Here is a 25,292-nt window from a genome sequence, read left to right as displayed (position 1 = left end):
GGCACTTTGGGGCCATCCAAATTTCTCTCTGACAATATTCTTTCCAACAATGCATTGTCGAGGGAAATTTTTAAAGTTATGTAATAACCTGCTCCCTTGACTGTAACTTCCATTTGTTTGCCCTCTTATAACATACTAACAATAGTTTCTTTATTGTTCTGCTCAAATTACCACGTCGAATGTTCTTTTTAGCATAGGTATTAAACAATATATGATAATGTCAAATAAAGAATCTTCGCCATAACTAGGAATTACTAGTACCTTTAAGCAAAGACAACGCCTATTGTAAACATTCCTTGCGTTGAGAAAGCTAAATGCTTCCTATTTCATCACAATTTCAGAAGAAGGTTCGATTTTGGTTTTTCAAACGAACTTTTAATACCAAAATCTCCTTTACATAAAAGTACATCTGAAACGACGATCAAGCAAAAAAGAAATATAAATTTCTTGCGGCAACCTTTTGCGTCTCTTAGACCATAAAGCTCTTGGCTCAAAGCTGCCCAAAGTCGATATATTTCCATGCGATATATTATTATGTGTGAAAGTTTTTCCATTTTTCGAGTTCAAATACGAGGCAACCCTCTGGCTCTATTTTCTGGCAACAGCCTCAGTGAGTAGCCCTTGAAGGATCCTTTGCTATCCGATAGAGACCCCCGCTCCCACTTTACTCTTCTAGCCAGTGCGAGACATAGTGCTATCCGATCACGGAACGACTAGTACTTGCTTTCCATGCAGAGTTGGGTCTCTCCTTCTACTCTGAGGTTTTGGGATGTTGTGTAGAAAAAGTGCCGCAGGTATGTTTACTAGCCAATAAATTTGGTGAGCAAATAAATCATGTATTGCGACAAATGCGCTCGATATTTCAGACAATAACGTATCACTTCTGAACATTACATAACGAGATATTTTATTTGCAAAACCAAAACTCATACAGATGCCTACAAAACCTTATAACGGAGGTGCGGCTACAGAAGTTGACAGCTATTGTTGTGAAGCATTCGTCAATAATTGAAGCTGCACAATGTTACATTATTGTACTTGTTTTATTCAAACTGAGCAAATGCTATGATATTGTATTCACCAAAATTATTTTTGAGGTTGTGATGATACTTGTGCGACAAATGAATAAGTGTTTTGAAATTCCATAAAGTGTATCCCATGGTGCCCCTGGTGTCACATCGAATTAAATAACTGCTTATAACAAATTAATGCATTTACATGCTAAGTACAATAACACATATCAAACTGACTCTTCTATAAAACTGTGACAAAGTTTTTTTTTATAAATGCATGCCTTATTTTAGTACTCAGCAGTTCTTCTGTGTCCTAAAGAGTATGTTCTGCAATCGGTATTAGGAACTAAAAAAAATTCCTGACAATTATGTTATCGGAGAACAACATGACAGCATATCACCATTATGAACATCACTTCATTAAACTGACTGAAAATGGATAACATTTTTAATCATGACAGACAAAACATCTTTAAAAATGGATACCCTGATTTTCTCTAGTCCGTAGACTTATGTCTTTCCTCGTTTTCTCTACAGGATGTGCCTAGCTTTCAGTTATTTGTCAGTAAAATCAGTATTTCTCGCATCTATTGTGAAGATTGGTCCATATTTTCAGCAAAGTAAGATGCGTGGTACGGACATATTCCTTTCCTTCGTGACGAGACGGCCCCTAATAAGGTATATGACAGAACCCCATGACCCAAGTGCGTAATCTGTGGCGTACGCTTTTATTCTTATTTGACGTGTTATTATGAAACATGTTTTTTTCATTGCTAATGTCCACAATGGGTAAGCATACACTGCTAGCATGCTACATCAATCAAGATTGACTCAAAGTGCAAATGATCACTAAATAAATAAATCATTTTCATAAAGTTCCCAAAAAACATTAAAACTGAATCTTCTGAAACTTAAAAATCTTGAAATTAAATCTATATAACATTGATGAAAAGATGATGCAGGTTTTCTACAGAAATTAATGCAGTAACATAACTGTTTTTATTCTTTATGTTTTATGAAGTTACTTTTAAATCTCAACGTTTCGGAAAATCGGAAAATGTTTGTATGGTGTTATTCAGACATGTACAGTAACAGAACTGCACTTCAAACAAATGGCCGGATGGAGACCGGATGAAAGAAATAAATTAGTTCATGTAAATGACATTATCTGAAAATGGCTTCCAGGGAGACAACTTATTTTCGTCTTTTCTGGCCAAAATGGTTTGGATAAACATTCAAGATAATGAAAATTTATCTGGTGACCACGTGTGGTTTTATGCAAAACATATGTACCAGTGTACGTTGATGAACGACTTTATATGCAAAAGGAAACGAGGGTAAGATGGAAAAAAATGTGTTCAATCGTTTCCAAGACTCTGAATGCAAAAATCAGAGAAGCATAGGCAAATGATCTCATGTGGACATAGCCTACGACAACGACTAAAACATCCATTGGCTGGTTTGTCAATGAAGTCTCCACTTATACACATAGGACAAATAAATATATTTTGGTAATTATTATGAACTGACCGATTAACAATATGTGACTATCACTTCTTCCACAAAATCATTAGTCAATATCTTTACTGTTTTTACAATCATCAACAGTTTTTCAAAAACGTGCTAGCCCATCTGCACTCTTTCGTCAGCTTCATCCGATACGTTCCACTTCGTTTTGATTAGGCAGCACACTTTACCCACAAACTCCAAGAATTCAAACAAAGATATCACCGAAGCACCGATATACAGACCCATCAAACCACCAAGGTTACTGAGCAGGTCGACGCTCTGGAAAATTACACAAACGAATAGATAAATAGCATCAATACAATATAAAAATTAAGAGGTAATTTGGCTAGCTTTGCCTTAAGTCCGTCGATTGTGCTCCAATCTTCGAATGTCTGCAACCTTTAGGTCTGCCTTAGCATAGGGTAAATTAGGATGTAAGATCCATAAGCGCTAAAAGTTTGTCTCTTTCAATAGAGCTACCGTTTGTTAGCAGAGGATTAATCAAAATACTTACTTAGCTAAAGAAAACTTAGAGAATGAGTGCATGTCGTGGGTAAAATATCATTTAACCGATGCCTTTTTGCGTCGTTCAGATGACAGATTTGCGAAATTTCAAAAAAGGGCCGTGGTAGGTAGGAGCCATTAACAATGCCATATCAGAACATAAAGAAAATACTGTGATCAAGTGCATACTCAAATATAGATGGAAGAGGCGTTAGTGTTAATGTTGCATGTCATACAGAATCTCCTTCAAGCAGCAATATTTAAAGCTTTGTATGTAAGATTGCATTACACTTACATCAAAAGCTGGTTTCTCGGTTATGCTTTCGAAGTTGAGTTCCGAAAAGAAGACTTTCAACTTGATCAGATTTCGCCTGTAAGCATGAATTCGAGATTGAAATAGCAGTATAAAAAGCAGCACAAAACACATACATTACACAGGGCACGATCCTCAACGAATGATAAAAGTTTGTACTTGTCCAGTTGTCCAGGTGGCACCGGCTTTGAACTTGATCCTTTAGCGTTCTCAAGTTGCTTTTAGTGAGTATTTCATTGTTCTTCTTTTTTCACACTGGAAAACAAACAAGCCTCGGCTTACCTCGATTCGTTATGATCCAGTAATGTTTCGTTGATTTTCGAACTTCTCTTGCTGAGACGTTCATAAAGTTTATCATCAAATGCATAGGATGGCCAATGAGACATCGACACCGTCTCTTTGTATGATCTTCCACTTTAAGAAAAAATCATTGACAACGTAGGGTCGTCATTTTAATTTATTCGGTGTGTTGACATTAAACAAACGAAGAAGAATCTACATAGTGTATATATAATTCTTTCTCTACCATGCTATTACCCCAAGGCTTTCGGACAGTGGTTACAGTTACTGTCGAAGTAACTTTTTTGAAAACGAAGCCATCATTCTACAAGTTCTTTAGCTTAACCACTCGATGACCAAAATGATTATATTCAAAATGTTAAATTACATGAATCTTCCTGTTGACGAACTTGATTGATTTCAAATTGGCTCTACAGGTGGCGCCATGGATTCTAGCCGATATTGCTTCCATTAACAGGTGATGTATTATATATAATCAGATAGCAAACGATAGAGCCGATATTTGGTGCACAATTAAGGCCGAAATTCTGACACATATGTTTGACCATCGATCTCTAATTTCTGACATTGAAAGTAACATTTTGACTTTATCTCATAATTGACACTGTTACAAATTGCATTCACAACGCCCTACCTTCCCTTTTCGGTACGAAGTCGCAATTTTACCTTAAAGTTTGACTTCTATGTAAAAACTTAGATTCGTATATTCAACTTTAGAATTTGCATTTTAAATAACAACATATTGAGGTTGCATTTTCAGTATTTGACCTCCCTTTGTTTTTCACTCTCGAAGGTGCAATTCATCACCGTTTATCAACATCAGTTGAAGTCACATCTTGATAGTCCGCCTTACATTTCGGTCACAAATCACTGTTGTTTACCACTTCATTCTTCGGTATTCACTCTCAGGCACGACCAAGCTACTTCACTGTAGTCCACCACGTTAAATTCTGCTAAGCCTTTATATATATGAACGCGTCCGATAACCCGGAAACATTTCTGATACATTCAGGGCTGATATGACTATTCTATGTTTTTGAAATCTATAGTACTTGGACGAGGTACTCGATCAGTCGTTCAATGAGAAAGGACCAGCAAATTGAAGGAGATGCACATGGTAGTACCGAAACGCCCTCCCCATAACAAACCGATTTGACAGCTCTTTTCTTATTTTCGGCATATTACCCGACTAGTATAATTGGTGTCTCGTTACAGTGAATGTGGGTTTCAATTGTAGTGAATGTTTAAAACACAACCTCACATGTTAAAAGTGGCCGGTTGAAAGTTGAAAATGCAACCTCGAATAACAAGTAGGATGGGCAAGAGTTGACAAATACATGTCTCAATTTCAGCCTTGATTACGCGCCCTAGCCGATACCTGCAGGGCTGGTGACACTTTTCTCTACAACCCAAGGCATCTGTCTTCTGTTTATTATCCATTCGATACATGCACTTTCCTAGCATGAAAACGGAAATATGACAAGGGCGATTATTAGTAACCTTCAGAAGTTTCTTAATTGCCATTTTAAAAACCGATCAAGGGTAGTTACAAGATATCGATCGCATTGCTAGCAGTATATGACCAAATAGAAAGTGTTAGATATATGAATTACTTTCTTCAGTAAGTAAGAATATTTTGAACTAAGGCTCCGTCCAACGTATCTGTCTGGGACCTAATATTTGCAAACATGTTTTTACTGAAACGTTAAAAAAAACAACTGCTCTTAAATATTGCTACCGTGAAAGTTTGGTTCAAGTATTGATTATGCATTCAAAATAGCCACTAAGTAAACTAGGTAATAGACATCAAATCAGGTCCAATAATCGTTATCATTCAAGGTAACTAAGAAAGTTAGCAGGTCCAAGGAACATATTGAAAATGACAAAGGCAATGGGGTCATCTTGAACCACAAAGTAGTGGTGGTACCAGGTGTCCGGAATGGGTAAGCGTACCCTGCCAGCTAGCCGCACCCGTCAAGATTGACCCAAAGCGACAAATCCATTGTTATTTGGTGAATTCACCAATTACTTTTGTGAGTCAAAAATTGGTATGCTGTCACTCATCATTTGAGTAACAGACAGGTCATATTTTGATACAACATCTCCGTATCTACCGTAGAACTTCTTAAATGATTTCACTAATCGACTTTCTGAGAACCCTTGCCTCACTAACTTTTGTGCTAATAGGCTGTGTCTAACTCGAAAGTCTTCATATGAATTGCATGCTCTACTGTATCTAAGAAGTTGTGAAATATACACCATAAGCTGGGGATGATGGTATATTGCTCGATGATGATGATGGGGATGATGGTATAAAGAATTAGCAAACTATGCCTGTTCGAGTTTATATGGCCGTAGCCTGAGGGAATGGGTATACGAGCAACAAACAACGTACCAGGCTACTGTTAGTTTGGCTCGCTGACAATAGAGTTAACTCCATATTCCAGATGCTACGTTTCGCAAACATTTGTATCACTTTGAAGTCGATATATTAAATTTTGACATTGACCATAGAAGGCTTGTAGTAACATCCTTCCTGCTGACTGTTGGGTGGCCCTTTTTATTTGTTTACACACATCTAAAATTGCACTTTGCAATTTCTCTTACAAATTTATTGATTTTCAGTTCATGTTGTAACCAAAAGCAAGCCAAGGAAAAGGATAAAATAATCGCAATCATACCAATCCATAATCCAATAACACTAGGTCAAAATTTGTAAGACAATAGTTGTAAACATAGACACAAAACAGCACAGAACAGACAGTAAATAGACGGTACAAACAAAGTCAAATTCATGAAAGAAAGATATATGGACCTCTGGCCAAAAGACCAAGAAGTGAAACATAAACGCTTAGATCATTGGAAGGGTAAGCAGGCATGAGCAGAGCCTCGATATGATCCAATTGACTGAAAAGAGAAAATCTGTCATATTTAAAATATTCGGCGAATGCCCCGCTTGTTAAAGGTCCAAGAAAGCTTTAATCTTAGCAATGTTATAGTACTTACTTGTTCTCTTTGTGCCATTAACACATGCAGGGATAGGCTTGTCATTTGGTAAAGTGGTGTCAAAGCACTTACAATCATTAACGAGCGTGTTCTGATAGCAAGTTTTGACACATGCCTGAAAAGAATTATAATGATATCTCGGGTAAGTTTAACTGAATTCCTTTATCAAAATACAGTGTCCTAAATGATCCAACTATCATATAGGTCAAGAAGGAGTTATATTTGTCTTGCTCATATAACCAACTTTTGGTGAAATTCAGCAATATGACATCAATACAGGTAAAATAATCAGCTGCATTCACGATAAGTAAATTTCCCGGTCCAAGAAATGATTAGAAGTGACACAAACAATGGGACAAACTTGAACCACTGCTTACTGTGGTTGTACCAAGTGTCTGCCTTCATACTTAACTGGTTATAATTATCCATAGTGGCAGATTTAGTGTAATTATGCAAGCCACAAAACTATTGTGTTGAGCCAAAGCCAGGAATGCTGTCATATGTTGTTTGAGAAACAGACACATTATTTTTAATACATCTTTTCTTTTTTGTGGAATATAATTTAAAAATATACTAGAATCGTTTTCTTTCGGGCTTTAGTGCTATTAAGATGTCTCACTCGAAATCCTTCATCGACCAATTATTGAATGTAATACTATAATATTTAAGACTGTCTGTCGGCATGACGGCACATATCATGTACTGCATCTCATAATTCATGCTATCAAAGTCAGATGTAATGTTAATTAAGGAGATTAGAGGCATGAATTGCAAGATCTAGCTAATCTCAGATTCTGTAACATACATTCGGCATCATCTTCTGATAGAGCAGCCAATCTACTTGCCTAAACTTCTACAACATTCATGTGCCCGGTGAGAACAACGCTAAAATAAGCTCTCTCTCTCTCTCTCTCTCTCTCTCTCTCTCTCTCTCTCTCTCTCTCTCTCCTTCATCATAATTTTGTCGCCTATTTCCAACTATTATCTCACTGTCCCTCTCTCCGAGAATCATTTTGTCCGTCTCTAGTCTCTCTCCTAATCCCCTTGTATGGCATAATCAATAATTTGTATATTGTCCACTATCAGTTTTCATAGAACGTCATTTTTATAATAGTCGCTGACGTGCACGACTGTACCAGGAATGATTAGTCTGCTGGGGGAGAATATTCTAAATTTCTCCAGGTATACGAATTAGAACTTTAGGGGATAAGGTGAACTTGTTTGTGTCAAAGATGCACTATTTGTTACATTGGTGAATTTCCTGGACTGCAATGTGGTCTTTAAAATTGTTCAAAATAAAATAGATAAGACTGACCTCAACTGAATAGTTGTAGCCCTTGTACAGGAGAGGCATCTCACCAGCCTTAATGCAATCGCTGTACTTCCCGCCGATACGCTCGATAACAGACTGTAAGGATGATACAAAAGAGTAAAGATATCATTACTATGTCAGAGGTTTACAAGACTGAGATAATGACAGGCGTAGAAATTATTCGCATCTTTACAAATTTCATATTTCTAGTATGTCTCATGTCGATTTTACAGTCAATAATAACTGTAGAATCATAAGAATATCACAATTTGTTATATTTCTGCATTCTATAATTATAGCTCAAACCTATAATGGACTATTTCATATCATAATTCGATATAGTGCGTCTTCACCTAGTAACTGCTGGTAAATCTATTTGATTTACTGTCCTGGAAAGGTAAGATTTTATGAAGAGTAAATAAGTCAATAACATACAAGTCGGACACCAAGCGATGTGGAGAATCCGGGTGGCAACTCTAACCCCTGTTCTTCGGGAAAAGGTACGGTATCCGGTGGATGCACCAAAACCACTGCTCCAGCATTCTCGGTGCTACCATTTAAGTATTCATTTTGCTCTATAAACAACGTCAATTGAAGACCTGTAAAAGCAAGATTTAATTACAGGTTTCGAAGATTTACTAACAAAATTTGCTTCATCAACAATTATTCACTTTATCATATTTTAGAATCGAATCATTGGTTTCTACATTTCCGATATTTATCTTTTTCCTTAAAGATATGAATCGTCACGTTTTAATCCGAGTATGAAAACGTGTCATATTATAACTTTTTTTCTAAGTAAACATGGCACAACCACCTATATCTAAAAGCTGCAGGAGGATGCAAGTTTTTAAAGACACTAGGTAATTTTGATAGTTTTGTCAACTCCCATTTCAACAATATGTAAGTCCTATCAAGTTTACAGGTGTGGCTTCAGAAACAGAACCGCTTTTACGAATCTGTGGAAACCTTCTGTCAGATCTTTCCTGGACTCGGTCATGTGTTCCCTTACAAGACTTCATAAACAACACTGAATGTATAAAACGAAAAATCACACAACTTTGTTTCAGAGAGAGTCTACTTCCTTTACTTTGACGACATATTTACTTTTTGTTTCTTTAAAGGAATCGCAAACTATTTCATTTTCTGATACTGTCTTATTTTAAATTTCAAAATTTGAGTGGTCGAGCTTTTCGTGGATGCTAACAGGCCTATAATTGAACTTTCGTTTCTCTTTTGTTTTCACTTTTTGTCCTCTTGTAACGTTTGTCTGCCTATGATTGTGCAGATATGCTCATCATTTGGATTAAAAAACTTTTTAAATATGCGTCAAGTTATTCGACTTTGCCTATTCTCGCTACTGCAAAAAGCTTTTGTCTTGTGCTAAGGGGCAAACTACAGGGTATTAAAACACTTAGAGTTAAACTTCACGTCTTTTCATCACAGCAAGAGCTTGAGACAGTGATCTGAGAAATACTTCTAACGAAAATGTGATCGTTTTCATAGAAGAAAATTCATTTTTTTTCATGAAACAAGCAAACCCGTGCAACTCTCAACTTTTCAGGCATTTTTTGTATAAAATTCCTGTAATACCTGAAAGTTAAGTTTGGCTTCTGTAATCTTATGTATTTTACCTGCAGAAATCCGCCATATTGAAAATACAGTAGACCACCTGACTCACGCAGGTGGCAAAATCGCATTTAAGATACCGAGAATTCGACGTCACTCCCTAAACACACATTTGAAACTGTATCACAATATCAAACTCGGCATTGGAAGCATTCTTGCTGGAAAATCTACCGATTCATTTCGTCGGATTTCTTATTAAGTAATATAAGTTTATAGTTAATGTCTTGGTATGACCTTACCTGTTGAAGGGCCTGGTTTTGAAGTAAGGAGAATATCGGCGCCATTTGCTCCCGTGTTGAACGAGTAGCAGTTTCCGTACATGGGATTAAGAACCAGGGTGAAATTCCTGCAAACAGATAGTAACTCAGCTTGCCGTCTGTGTAAGAACTGCGATGTATTCTGACACGCCTAATGACAAACTGCTTAATATTTTTTTTATATTTTGACAGGCACATAATAAATATCTTGATGATTCAAGCGTGCATAATGAAAAAAACTTAATATATTGTGTTTTTAGATCACATATTCCTAAATAAATACAAAATAAATATGTATAAGACCATGTTAATCTCCATAACAATCTGCCTCATCCTAATCTCTCTCTCTCTCTCTCTCTCTCTCTCTCTCTCCTCTCTCTCTCTCTCTCTCTCTCTCTCTCTCTCTCTCTCTCTCTCTCTCTCTCTCTCTCTCTCTCTCTCTCTCTCTCTCTCTCTCTCTCATAGTCTGGCAAGTTATGTTTTTTGATATATCTACCGATGCCAAGAAGTTGCAAACACTTTATGTCTTGTGTAACCTACTTTGATGAACACGTGATACCATTAAAGACACATTCTTGTATCAAATCTTCCTTCTGATGACCAGTGGCACTTCTGACGTCTACAGGTAAGTTTGACATCATCATCGATAGATTTAGGTCTTGGTGGAAGTCAAAGTCATAGTTCTCTACCGCAGAGTACTCAGAAAAGCTCTGTTAGAGGGAGAAAAACTAGTTTGTCAGCAAGAAACGGAAGTCGGGTCTAATAAAGTTTTGCTCATCTTTTCTTTAAAATGTTCTACCTGAATTGATATGTTATAACTTTAAAAAAGTCATAATCAATATTACTTTATTTCCTTTCACATGATTGATATGAGTTAGTACGTTTTCTAAATCTAGATTGAGAACGGGGCCTGCTGTATTCCCTCTCTTATAAACATTAATGCGTGGACAGTTTTTTCCATGTCATTTACACCATAAATCTGTGGAAAATTTTCAGGCAAATACCAAAGGGGTAAGTTGAATAACATCAAATCATTTATGATTGCAAAACAAACAGAAAAACAGGCGGGAGGCAAAGAACCTGTGGCAGAGAGGAATTTCTATTTGACAGTCGACGACCTTAAATTTTATATGGATCAGCACCAAGAATCTCTCCCAGGCACCGCCTATGGCAAACACGAATTCAAATACTCAAAAGGAGTGCGAACTCATTTATATAGCTAGTAGACTTCTTATACGCGGAATTATGATGAGCAGGGTTGATAGTTTTCCTATTGTAGTCACGCATAATGCAATGCTACCGAGAATCCAAGGCTATAATTTTTCAGTAGATTTTTTTACCCTTCAGGCGGAGAAATGCTCCTTACAGGCTGCAAATGCGGAGGATGTGAGCAGGGGTGTCCCCGTGTCCTAGGAAAACCTTTGATAAAAATATATTGACTAATTTGATACCTTATGTCCAATCCAAGAAGAGATATGTGAAATGTGTTACATATGTTTTTATAGAAAAATCTAAAGCAAGAGTACTGTGCGAGAGAGTTTCAACCTTAGGTTACGCAAGTAATATTCCCCCTTTTTGAGAGCCCCTCTCAGGTGGGACGTACTCTACGAAGAAAATAGAACAACGTCTTGATCTCCCTGTAAGATATCTGACGTTGAAAAAGTTACTGTTGGTGTGCCTCAGGGATCAATATTAGGTCCACTGCTTTTACCATTTTCATTAATGATTTGCCACTGACTTTGTGTAATTCTAACCTAGACATGTATACCGACGACCAGACCCTCCTTACATCTGGCATTTCAGTTGCCGATGTTAATCAGTCGCTCCAAAACGACGCCACTTCAGTGAACGATTGGGTAATTAACAATGACATGGTCATTAATGAAGGCAAATCGAAAGCCATGTTGGTTGGATCTCGCCAAAAATTAAAATGTGCAGATACAATGGGTGATAGACTTGATATTGCCATTAATGAGTGTAATATCTCTTGTGTTTCATTTGAGAAGATTTTAGGTGTTACATTGGACAATGTTCTTACTTGGGACAAACATATTGACGATTTATGTCTCACTCTGAGTAAGAGAATCGGTTTACTTCGAAGATTATTCAAATTCATTCCATGTCATCTTAGAAAAGTTCTGTATTATGGTTTAATTCAGTCAGCTATTGATTACTGATGTGTAGTTTGGGGAAATACAACTTTAAAAAATATCGACAAAGTGTATAAGTTACAGAAAAAAGCACTGAGAGTTCTTCTCAATGTTGATTTTAATACCTCAACCGATTCACTCTTTGAAGCAGCCAATGTTTTTTCCGTTAAACAACGCATCTTTTATTTTACATGTGTTTTAACCTATAATTGTCTTCTGAATACGGCACCAACGTATCTCTCTGAGAAATTTGTGCTTTTAAATGATGTTCATGGTTACCAGACACGTTCTGCTGCAACTCATAAATTGCTACTCCCTCAATTCCGTACACAAACAGGCCAGAGGACGTTTTGTATGCGTGCCTCAAGTTTCTGGAACTCACTTCCCGATGATATTCGGTGCAGCCACAATGTTGAAATTTTTAAAGCTCGGCTGAAATGTTTTATTAGGGATAATATTGATAAATAGAACTTTTATTTTTTATTCTCTTTGCTTTGTTGATTTTTTTAATATTTTATCTATATTTTTATTTTGTCTGCTATTTGACTTCATTGTTTTTTTAACACTTATTGGATTTTAATTCTGTGTGTTTAATTAGGACCCCATGGGAGATTACAGCCTTATTGGGTAATTTTAACTCGATTTGAGCATGTAAATGGGTAATCCTTTAAAGTGAAATAAATAAATAAATAAATAAATAAATTTGACATGGTGTCCATTACTTTAGCGACAGCAGTGACGGCGTTTCCGGCACTTACACACACACACACACACCACCACACACACACACACACCACACATATATATATATATATATATATATATATACCGACAATGCAAGTCCTAATTATGTTGGGCAACTTTATTTACGAAAGGCGATATTTTCACATATGCCTAAATGTAATTGTATTGATGTTCAATTTCGTGGTGGTGACACAAAGCTCAGAAAATAATACTCTCTAGATAAAACCCGTTCACGAAGAAATGCAACGTGAATTTGTTAAGGGCATTTACTATGCCATACGTTTTCATGCTATTTGGTAGAACAGTCTATAAATCCTGTAGCATGTACATCCAAAAGAAAGTTACGTAGAATAAATGACCATTTTTACCCTTAATTAATAGTTGTATTGCTTACACGCACCTTTGAACCTGCATCTGCGCTTTGTGCACTGAGTGCATTAAAGCGCGGAAAGAGCGAACTACAAGATTGATATTTAACCACCGGCGCGAAGACCGCGGTTTCGCCGCTGTTGGCGCTTTTCGTGCGCAGAGCACATGGTTTCCAAGGCCCTGTTCCGAGATCAGGCAAGCGAGATTATCTCGTCTGATGCTCACAAACCCTTCATAGTGTCGACGCGCAGAGACTAAATAACGTTTAATAGAGAGATCGTCGGAACTGCACTCAAATGTCGTATGGGACCCATAAACCGGGCCCATACGACCAATGTAAAGAAGTAACCTTGAGTACTGTAGCCAAGGTGCGTTGGCGATTGTTAAAAGTTAATTAAAAGCACGTGTATCAATTGCACATCGAAAAATTTTAAATGTTGCAGCCATGTTGACGTGATGCATTCAGATATCCTGCATGGTATACATTCTATGACGACAAGAAAGTCGCAGAAGCGCAGTTCCGACGATATCCTTCTTTTAAGGGTTGGCGGGTAAAGCTTACAGTTGGTCGGGGTAACTGGATCAACACAATTTGCCCTTGAGCTTGTAGCCACTATTAGAGAACAAGAGAAGTCAAATCTATAACCAGTATTGATAGATTTACCTCGCTTTCCGGAGTGGTGGTAAAGATAGATTCTTCATCGGCATCGACATCATCTTCAAACTGGTCGTCATAGCCCAAGAACGCAAGCCTTTCCTTATATTCGTAGTCGATATTCTGCAGGGCAGACGCCCTCAGCGGGTTCATGTTACACACAGTGACTGCCGGGAAGGGGAGTACTCGAAAATCCACGAATATGGAGTAGGACACTTCAAACCTATAGTACTTTTCGATAAAGACGATGGCTTGCCAGATAAATAAACCCCAACACAAGCAACAGATAAGCATCCAGAGAAATTTCACGATCTTACTATCGGCGGCTACAAGCCTGTCGAAACCATGTGCCGTTGTATTCGAACCGAAATCGGCCAGGGTGTTCCTGATGCGATGGTCGCCTTTCTGCGGTTTCGCCGCTTGGACGCCCTCTTCGGTGTTTAGTTGTTCCATTCCTGCACTATTGTAATAAACAAATCAAAGTGCTTAATATCATAAAATCCCGCTTCTTAGCACTTATAGAGCCAGTGGTACTAGCAATAACTATACAAAGCCCTTTTATGCAATACCTCGATTTTAATTTTCAGACAAACTGCATAGGTTCGAAGGGGAGTTAAGAATTTGAACATACTTTCTACACATAAATAGGTCTTGGCAGACCACAAACGTAAAATTAATTAACCATACTAACTAAATAAATTGTACATTTCTTACGCGCAAAACCTGAAATATTCCTGTCATGATAGACAAGCGGCATATCAAAACAAAATCGGATTAAAAGGCATGCTAGCTGTATCCTAAGAAATTACATAGCTGGCCGAGGTTAGTGCCAGCAGATGTACGTAGGTTTGATAATCGTTTAGCCACGCTTTAGTTAATAGACAAATTGTAGGAGATTGATCTCTAAATAAATATTATGATGGCATTTCGATGATAGATGAAAACTATCACGCTCCAATTTGCATCATGTTTAGTTTAAAGTATATAAGTATAACTTTTAACTTTCGATGACGGCTTTTGTCTCCCAGAGTAATTGTTCAGCACAAGCCTTTACTGGACTGACTCAGACGTTTCACCGTTATTTTGTCGTTTATAGGCTATCATGTGCGCGCGGTGTAATCATTTTTTATTTCTCATTAGCGGTGAACCGTATTTTCGCTAGTACCTTTGTCACTATATTACAATGTAACAGTAAACAAAAGTTAATTAATGATTCATCACACAGAAATTCAAACGTAATGGAACATTCTCTCCGTCCTTGCCTTTTCCTGCCAGAAAAATTGGTAATACCAATTATGGATAGAAGTTTGGATGTATGAATGGATGAATGGATTGATGGATGGATGGATGGATGGATGGATGGATAGCTAGCTAGCAAGATATCGATACACAGATAGATAGAAAGATAGATAGATAGATAGATAGATAGATAGATAGATAGATAGATAGATAGATAGATAGATAGATAGATAGATAGATGATGGATGGATGGATGGATGGATGGATGGATGGATGGATGGATGGATGGATGGATGGATGGATGGATGTTGGATGGATGGACGGACGGACGGACGGACGGACGGATGGATGGTGGATGGATGGTGGATGGATGGATGGGAGAGAGGACAGAAAGACAGTCATAAGATGTTGTTAAAGTCATCTTTGCCAAGAGGCATCAAATCACACTGATTCGTTTCTCCTACTTGGTCTTATGAAAAACATACGATAACATACGATAACGTATATCATTCATTTGCTGTTAATAAACTCACAGGATCTAACTTCTTACATGAAAATACCAGATATGAATGGCAATAATTGAAATGGATGGATGGATGGACGGATGGATGGATAGATAGATGGATGGATGGGAGGACGGCTTGATGGATAGATAGATAGATAGATGGATGGATGGATGGATGGATGGAACGATAGATAGATAGATAGATGGACGGATGGAAGGATGGATAGATGGTGGATGGATGGATGGGAGAGAGGACAGAAAGACAGTCATAAGATGTTGTTAAAGTCATCTTTGCCAAGAGCCATCAAACCACACTGGTTCGTTTCTTCTACTCGGTCTTATGAAAAACATAAGATAACCTATATCATTCTCTTGCTGTTTTTAAACTCACAAGATCTATCTTCTTATATAAATATAAAAGGAGGGAATTTTGATGACAGCCTTAATTCTAACACGCACTAATATGACCAACGCATTATTCTGAACGTCATAGAGCGTACATTTATATTCTATTTACATTCCATTGGTATTTGTGTGCTTGAACGGTGCAGTTTATTTTCACGAATTTGACTTTGAAAAGTGAAGGAAAACTTCTGAAGAGGCTCAATACATTGAAGATTCTGATGTTGAAAAAAGCTGTATATTGCCCCTCTGCTACAACGTATAATAGAGTGCCCTGCGCGTCAACAAGTTGAGATATTTGCATTGGGTAATACTTGCGCACTTGATATATTAGGCGTTTTTGAACTAACGTGATAAATAATAAAGCAGATTTTGATTGGTTTTTGTAGAAAACGACCTCGAGCATACATTCGGATTAATCAATCTTCTATATTGATGTAGGCGATACATAATACATCTATTTGGGTCCATTTTAATTATTTTTGATTAATGTATTTCCACGATCTACGACGCATATTGACCTCTCAGCTCTCCTCTGTACAAAGTGACTCTTGTTTGGAGCCAAACAGAGCGCTTTTACTTTTTTACGTGCTACATTATATCTTAACGATTGAGACAAAAGACAAAAATGTTGTCCAATTCTAACAGTTTTGAAATGACCTGTCAATATCTAGGTGTTTCATTGGCAACAATTGAAAATCCGAAAGAACGGATTTGAATATGATCTAGTATTATTCACACTAACATATCGGATGTGAAAACCTCCATTGTTGTTATTTGTTTGTTCATGTTCCATGGCAAGTACTGTCTTTAGCACATTTCTTGGTGAACGACGTGGAATTGCTTTTGTTCGTTGGTAGATTACCAGCAATAAAGGGATCCACGTTGACCATCGACGTGATTTATTAGCTCGGGAGTAAGGATAACCGAAGTTGTTTCGATATGCTTGTCCGTTTTTTAGGTCTTCCTCTCACTCTTGCCATAAATAAATATTCAGGTACAGCGCGTTAAACTCTATTGTTTCATTATAAATTCACGCCATACGCGTCGACAATTACAGATTCTTTCATTGGTCAATGAGGAACACGTGTCGCACTTGGCCGTTTACGAACCCGTGAACATATGTAATAATAAACAGTCACTCGCAAAAGACGAACAGTATTTTCGAAAGAACCTTTGTCATTATATTACAATGCAACAGTAAACAAAAGTGAGTTAATTTATGATTCATCACACATAAAATCAAACGTAATGGAACTTTTTCTCCGTCCTTGCCTTTTCCTGCCAGAATAATTGGTATATGGATAGAAGTTTTGTTGTATGAATGGATGAATGGATAAATTGATAGATGGATGGATAGATGGATGGATGGATGGATGGATGGATGGATGGATAGATGGATGGATGGATGGATTGATGGATAGATAGATAGATGGATGGGAGGACGGCTTGATGGATAGATAGATAGATAGATGGATGGATGGATGGAACGATAGATAGATAGATAGATGGACGGATGGAAGGATGGATGGACGGTGGATGGACGAATGGTGGATGGATGGATGGGAGAGAGGACAGAAAGACAGTCATAAGATGTTGTTAAAGTCATCTTTGCCAAGAGCCATCAAACCACACTGGTTCGTTTCTCCTACTCGGTCTTATGAAAAACATAAGATAACCTATATCATTCTCTTGCTGTTTTTAAACTCACAAGATCTATCTTCTTATATAAATATAAAAGGAGGGAATTTCGATGACAGCCATAATTCTAACACGCACTAATATGACCAACGCATTATTCTGAAAGTCATAGAGCGTACATTTATATTCTATTTACATTCCATTGGTATTTGTGTGCTTGAACGGTGCAGTTTATTTTCACGAATTTGACTTTGAAAAGAAAAGGAAAACCTCTGAAGAGGCTCTTTACATTGAAGATTCTGATGTTGAAAAAAGCTGTATATTGCCCCTCTGCTACAACGTTTAATAGAGTGCCCTGCGCGTCAATAAGTTGAGATATTTGCATTGGGTAATACTTATGCGCACTTGATATATTAGGCGTTTTTGAACTAACGTGATAAATAATAAAGCAGATTTTGATTGTGTTTGTAGAAAACGACCTCAAGCATACATTCGGATTGATCAATCTTCTACATTGATGTAGGCGATAAATAATACATCTATTTGGGTCCACTTTAATTGTTTTCCATTAATGTATTTCCACGATCTACGACGCATATTGACCTCTCAGCTCTCCTCTGTACAAAGTGACTCTTGTTTGGAGCCAAACAGAGCGCTTTCACTTTTTTACGTGCTACATGATATCTTTACGATTGAGACAAAAGACAAAAATGTTGTCCAATTCTAACAGTTTTGAAATGACCTGTCAATATCTAGGTGTTTCATTGGCAACAATTGAAAATCCGAAAGAACGGATTTGAATATGATCTAGTATTATTCACACTAACATATCGGATGTGAAAACCTTCATCGTTGATTTGTATACTGATATTTGCTTGTTCATGTTCCATGGCAAGTACTGTCTAGGGCACATTTCTTTGTGAACAACGTGGATTTTCCTTTGTGTGTTGGTAGATTAGCAGCAATAAAAGGATTCTTGTTGACCATCGACGTGATTTATTAATTCGGGAGTGAGGATAACCGAAGTTGTTTGGATATGCATTGTCTGTTTTTAGGTCTTCCTCTCACTATTGCTATAAATAAATATTCAAGTTCGGTGCGTTAAACTCTATTATTTCATTATAAATTCACGCCATACGCGTCGACAATTACAGATTCTTTCATTGGTCAATTAGGAACACGTGTCGCACTCGATATACAGGCCGTTTTCGAACCCGTGAACATATGTAATAATAAACAGTCACTCGCAAAAGACGAACCGTATTTTCGATAGTACCTTTGTCATTATATTACAATGCAACAGTAAACAAAAGTGAGTTAATTTACGATTCATCACACAGAATTTCAAACGTAATGGAACTTTCTCAACGTCCTTGCCTTTTCCTGCCAGAATAATTGGCATATAGAATTGATGAATGGATTGATTGCTGGAAGGATGGATGGATGTATAGATGGCAGAGTGGGTGGGTGGGTGAATAGATGGACGGATGGAAGGACGGATAGATGGATGGATGAATGTCTTGATGGGTGGATGGATGGATGGATGGATGGATGGATGGATGGATGGACGGACGGATGGATGGATGGACGGATAGCTAGCTCGCTAGTTAGATAGGGATAGATAGATAGATAGATAGATAGATAGATAGATAGATAGATAGATAGATAGATAGATAGATAGATAGATAGATAGATAGACAGATAGATAGATAGATAGATAGATAGATAGATAGATAGATAGATAGATTAACAGACAGACAGACAGACAGGTAGATAGGTAGGTAGATAGATAGATAGATAGATAGATAGATAGATAGATAGATAGATAGATAGATAGATAGATAGATAGATAGATAGATAGATAGATAGATAGATAGATAGATAGATAGATAGATAGATAGATAGATAGATAGATAGATAGATAGATAGATGGATGGATGGATATATTAATGGATGGACGGATGGATGAAAAGATAGATAGATAGATGGATGGATGGATGGATGGATGGATGGACGGACGGATGCATGATGGATGGATGGATGGATGGATGGATGGATGGATGAACGGACGGACGGACGGATGGATGGATAGATATATAGATAGATGGATGGACGGACGGATGGATAGATAGATACATAGGTGGATGGACAGATGGATGGATGGTGGAGAGGACAGAAAGACAGTCATAAGATTTTGTTAAAGTCATCTTTGCCAAGAGCCATCAAACCACACTGGTTCGTTTCTCCTACTCGGTCTTATGAAAAACATAAGATAACCTACACCATTCTTTTGTTTTTTTTAAACTCAGAAGATCTAACGTCTTACAGAAAAATAAAACGAGGGAATTTTGATTACAGCCTTAATTCTAACAAGCACTAATATGACCAACGCATTGTTCTGAACCTCATAGTGCGTACATGTATCTTCCATTTACATTCCATTGGTATTTGTGTGCTTGAACGGTGCAGTTTATTTTCATGAATTTGACTTTGAAGTGGTGGAAAACTTCTGAAGAGGCTCTTACTTCTGAGGTTGAAACAAGTTGTATATTTCCCCTCTGTTACAACGTATAATAGAGTGCCCTGCGCGTCGACAAGTTGAGATATTTGCCTTGGGTCATACTTGCGCACTTGATATATTAGGCGTTTTTGAACTAACGTGATAAATAATAAAGCAGATTTTGATTGGTGTTTGCAGAAAACGACCTCAAGCATACATTCGGATTAATCAATCTTCTATATTGATGTAGGCGATACATACTACATCTATTTGGGTCCATTTAAATTATTATTCCAATATGTATTTCCGCGATCGACGACGCATATTGACTAATCAGCTCTCCTCTGTACAAAGTGACTCTTGTTTGGAGCCAAACAGAGCGCTTTCACTTTTTTTACGTGCTACATGATATCTTTACGATTGAGACAAAAGACAAAAATGTTGTCCAATTTTAACAGTTTTGACATGACCTGTCAAGATCTAGGTGTTTCACTGGTGGCTACAATTGAATATCCGAATGGACGGATTTGAATATGATTTAGTATTATTCACACTAGCATATCGGATGTGAAAACCTTCATCGTTGATTTGTATACTGATATTTGCTTGTTCATTTTCCATGGCAAGTACTGTCTTTAGCTCATTTCTTTGTGAACAACGTGGATTTTCCTTTGTTTGTTGGTAGATTAGCAGCAATAAAGGGATCCTTGCTGACCATCGACGTGATTTATTAACTCGGGAGTGAGGATAACCGAAGTTGTTTCATTATGCCTTGTCCGTTTTTAGGTAACCTCTCACTCTTGCCATAAATAAATATTCAGGTTCGGTGCGTTAAACTCTATTATTTCATTATAAATTCACGCCATACGCGTCGACAATTACAGATTCTTTCATTGGTCAATTAGGAACACGTGTCGCACTAGGCCGTTTTCGGACCCGTGAACATATGTAATAATAAACAGTCACTCGCAAAAGACGAACAGTATTTTCGATATTAACTTTGTCATTTTATTACAATGCAACAGTGAACAAAAGTGAGTTAATTTATGATTCATCACACTGAAATTCAAACGTAATGGAACTTTCTCTCCGTCCTTGTCTTTTCCTGCCAGAATAATTGGTATATGGATAGAAGTTTAGATGTATGAATGGATGAACGGATTGATTGATGGATGGATTGATTGATGGATGGATGGATGGATGGATGGATGGATGGATGGATGGATGGATGGATGGACGGACGGATGGATGGACGGATAGCTAGCTCGCTAGCAAGATAGCGATAGATAGATAGATAGATAGATAGATAGATAGATAGACAGATAGAAAGATAGATACATAGATACATAGATAGATAGATAGATAGATAGATAGACAGACAGACAGACAGACAGACAGACAGACAGACAGACTGACAGACAGACAGACAGACAACTAGATAGATAGATAGATAGATAGATAGATAGATAGATAGATAGATAGATAGATAGATAGATAGATAGATAGATAGATGATAGATGGATTGATGGATAGATGGATGGACGGATGGATGGATGGATGGATGGATAGATAGATAGATAGATAGATAGATAGATAGATAGATAGATAGATAGATAGATAGATAGATAGATAGATAGATAGATAGATAGATAGATAGATAGATAGATAGATAGATAGATAGATAGATAGATAGATGATAGATAGATAGATGGATAGATGGATGGATGGATGGATGGACGGATGGATGAATAGATGGATAGATAGATAGATAGATAGATAGATAGATAGATAGATAGATAGATAGATAGATAGATAGATAGATAGATAGATAGATTGATGGATGGAGGGATGAATAGAAAGATAGATTATGGATGGATTGTCGGACGGATGGATAGATAGATAAGTAGATAGATGGATGGACGGATAATGGATGGTAGATGGATGGATGGGAGAGAGGACAGAAAGACAGTCATAAGATTTTGTTAAAGTCATCTTTGCCAAGAGCCATAATATATATGATAGTTTGCTCACACTGAACTTATTCGGACTCTTAAATTTTACAATTCCTTTCTGGTCAACAATTTGAGGGGGGTTCATTCTGAAGCTGTGAGAGTAAAAACATGTTTCCATAGTATTAGTTTTGTGATAATAAAAAATTACATTTTCCCAATAGAATAAATAATGACAGCGGTAAATATTAGCCTTAGGTAATTTGTTTCTCCCATACAAAATTTGCGCGGTAACCTATGGCCTTTGTTTTTTTTTATTTTGAAAGGAAGTGAATAAAAACTTCCTTGAGGAAAGTTTGGGCAAAAGTTCAGGTGTTCAGATGATTTTATCCATATGACTGCGACGATAATTACGTACCTCCACAAACTTATAGGATATTAATTATTCATTGTTAATAGTTAAATTGTATCTAAAGTGTCGACAAATGCTATAATATTTCCTATAAGGCATAGCCACAGCACTAATCGAGGCCTTTGTTCGAATTGACATTCCTTTCATTTTTCTTCGTCGATGTTAACAGCTGATGAATTTTATAGACATTTATCGCTTAGGCCCCGATGAACGAGAAGAGAAGTATTACAAAAGATTGGCATTTGGGTGTTGAAAGCCTTGTGTGGTGTTCAGGAGATGTTGGCATTTGGTAAATCCAATTATGTTTGCGATATTTGCAGTGTCTACTACAAGATATGGAGAGAGACAGAGACAGAGACAGAGAGAGAGAGACAGAGAGAGAGAGAGAGAGAGAGAGAGAGAGAGAAGCTGTCTGTGAAATTAGACCATATACGACCAATGCAGAGCGTATCTTGCATGAATAGTTGTTATTCATGTAATTGAAGACACAATGATTTAAAATGAAATACAAATACAAAAAGATAGCGGGAAAGTAACGACTAGCATTGCATGATAAGCGATACTGACGGTAACCCCATTCAAGTCTGTACGAAGATGAACAGTAAAAGATTTGTAATAGAGATGAAGACGTCCTAAACATAGACGAGGATAACAACAAGACAAAGTCCTAGTGTATCGGCAAAAAGGTAAAAGACTCCAGAAAAGCAAACGTTGTAAACAGCGTACATACACCTAGCTGGATGCCATGGGCTTAACAACGACAACAGCACAGAACGGCCTTTCTAAGGCCAACACATACTCAAAGGGAAAGTTACCGTATGATCAACTCTATGCTAAGCTTCAACAACAACGTAACAAAATGAATAACTCTGCCTTTTCATACGAAAACAACAGAAGTACAAATATAGGAGGCCAACATAAGGTGACACAGAGAAAGAAAACACAATGAACATCGTGTCAACAAAAATATCGCCATACAGGAGAAACAATCAAATGAACATCGATACAAAAACGACCTCAAATTTATCTAAATTTCTCCTTCAAAAACCGAGCAAAAATGCCTGTCATGCCGGAGGCATTGAGAACACTTTCAGGAAATGGTGCAGTACCAATCACACCGTTTGATAAAAGTAGAGGAATGATTACGTAATAAAAAAGAAATGATATCTCGTCAACAAGTGATACTACACAAAGTTTACAACACACAACTAACGTTCGAGAAAATATACAACCTTTAACAAAAACACCTCTCTTTCAATCTAGTAAACACAATGCGAACAATACCACACAGTAGAATAACATTATACATTCAAAATTTCCCGAATGAAAGAACAAATTTCAAAGGGGACATCACAAGAATACATACAAGTTACCAGTTATTCCAAACAATTTACCCACTGAAGATGAACTTGCATGAGGCGACTGGTGAAGAACGTCTGGCTGAAGGATCGTAGTGTTATAGGCACTCTCTCCGCTCTGGAGTATAGACTGCACTGACGCGCACTTACAGCTGAGTGTCGCCGTGCTTAATTGGTTCTATGCACAATACAGCGAAACATAAAATACACACAACCATATTACATTAAATGCAAACAACCAATATATGAACGATGTGTGGCGTTTCTTTCCCTTTATCAACAAAAGATTTGAAATATTAAAGATCATATGTATCCCAAGCGGTGTTACATCGCAGACTGACAACAACTATCTATGTCTCTTTTGCTGCCGTGTTTGCAAACAGTAACGCATGTCACGCAGTAATGCAATCTGTTGCAGATAAATTTAATTTTTGACACCAACACATTTTAGGACGAATATGCACCAAAGCTTACATTTTAATATATTTTCTCGGTGGCTGTACGCACGATTACCAAAACAGCTACATTACAAAATAATTACTTTTCATGGGCAACAAATGAAAAACGCTACAGTAAGACGGCATGGGCCAATCACGACAGTCATGAATATGACAGTCTACATCCTTTTTTATGGCGAAACCACTAAAATTTCCTAGCGAATTAATCTAATCAGTGATACAGACAATAAGCTTTATTTTATGTTTTCTTCTGTTTTGTTCAGACGTTACACAATGAGAAACCAATGTGAGCCTTTTTGCCTCTCTTTCACTTCTATGACATAATTCCGAAACTTTTAGAATACGTAAGGGACGTAAAATGTGAAGTCACTAAAATTAATATTTCTTAACTAACTTTAGCGAGGCTGGAGGAGAAAAGACAATGAATGTTTTACGAATCGATCCTTTGGAAATCAAAAATCAACACTTACATATTTCAGTATTTATTTACCCTGTGGATATCCATTTCAAGTACTGTAACAATGAAAGAAGTAGTAATGCATATAAGACCCTTATCATATCTTTGGAAATCGTTTCTTTCAGTCGCTAATCATGTACGTCGTACATTCAAGACGATTAGTGACGTGTTGCTGGCATGTTGCAAAGCACTGGTGTATTCGGGTCAAATTTATTTAAATTTCTCCTTCAAAACCCCAGAAAAAATGCCTGTCATGCCCGAGGCATTGAGAACACTTAACTATTAACAATGAATAATTAATATCCTTTAAGTGGAGATACGTAATTATCGTCGAAAAATGAAGTGCACAGTCATATGGACATGGTTCTACCAAGCTGGAATTGTTTCGTACTGCTAGAATATTTCTTCTAAAATGTTCATGAGTATTTTTTCGGAATATGTGCAATGGTAATATAAATATTGTTATCAGAATTTCGCTTTGCAAAACATAATATTCTGCGCTTTCCTTTCCACAATTTATCCACAGAGACTCCTGCCCTAAACCATTTTAAATTCAGCGTAAACCAGACCTGTTGCACCGGCAAAATTGAAATATCCTAACATCTTCCTT

The 25,292-nt window shown here is 37.1% G+C and overlaps 1 protein-coding gene across 1 annotated transcript; it reads right to left on the bottom strand.

Annotated features, from left to right (window-relative positions):
• Positions 1 to 942: 942 nt before the first annotated feature.
• Positions 943 to 14,214, bottom strand: LOC139122251 (amiloride-sensitive sodium channel subunit gamma-like). The gene is made up of 10 exons (XM_070687680.1): positions 13,771 to 14,214; positions 10,384 to 10,553; positions 9,826 to 9,932; positions 8,393 to 8,556; positions 7,961 to 8,053; positions 6,646 to 6,760; positions 5,018 to 5,096; positions 3,622 to 3,753; positions 3,322 to 3,397; positions 943 to 2,801 (listed from the first exon to the last, which is right to left on the bottom strand). The coding sequence occupies exons 1-10, from the start codon at positions 14,212 to 14,214 to the stop codon at positions 2,637 to 2,639; spliced, it is 1,545 nt and encodes a 514-aa protein (XP_070543781.1). The 3' UTR covers positions 943 to 2,636.
• Positions 14,215 to 25,292: the final 11,078 nt, after the last annotated feature.

The sequence above is a fragment of the Ptychodera flava genome, chromosome 21, assembly GCF_041260155.1.
Source record: "Ptychodera flava strain L36383 chromosome 21, AS_Pfla_20210202, whole genome shotgun sequence".
Classification (NCBI taxonomy): domain Eukaryota; kingdom Metazoa; phylum Hemichordata; class Enteropneusta; family Ptychoderidae; genus Ptychodera; species Ptychodera flava.
Note: the sequence above shows the minus strand (reverse complement) of the source record. Positions and strands in the feature narration are given on the sequence as shown.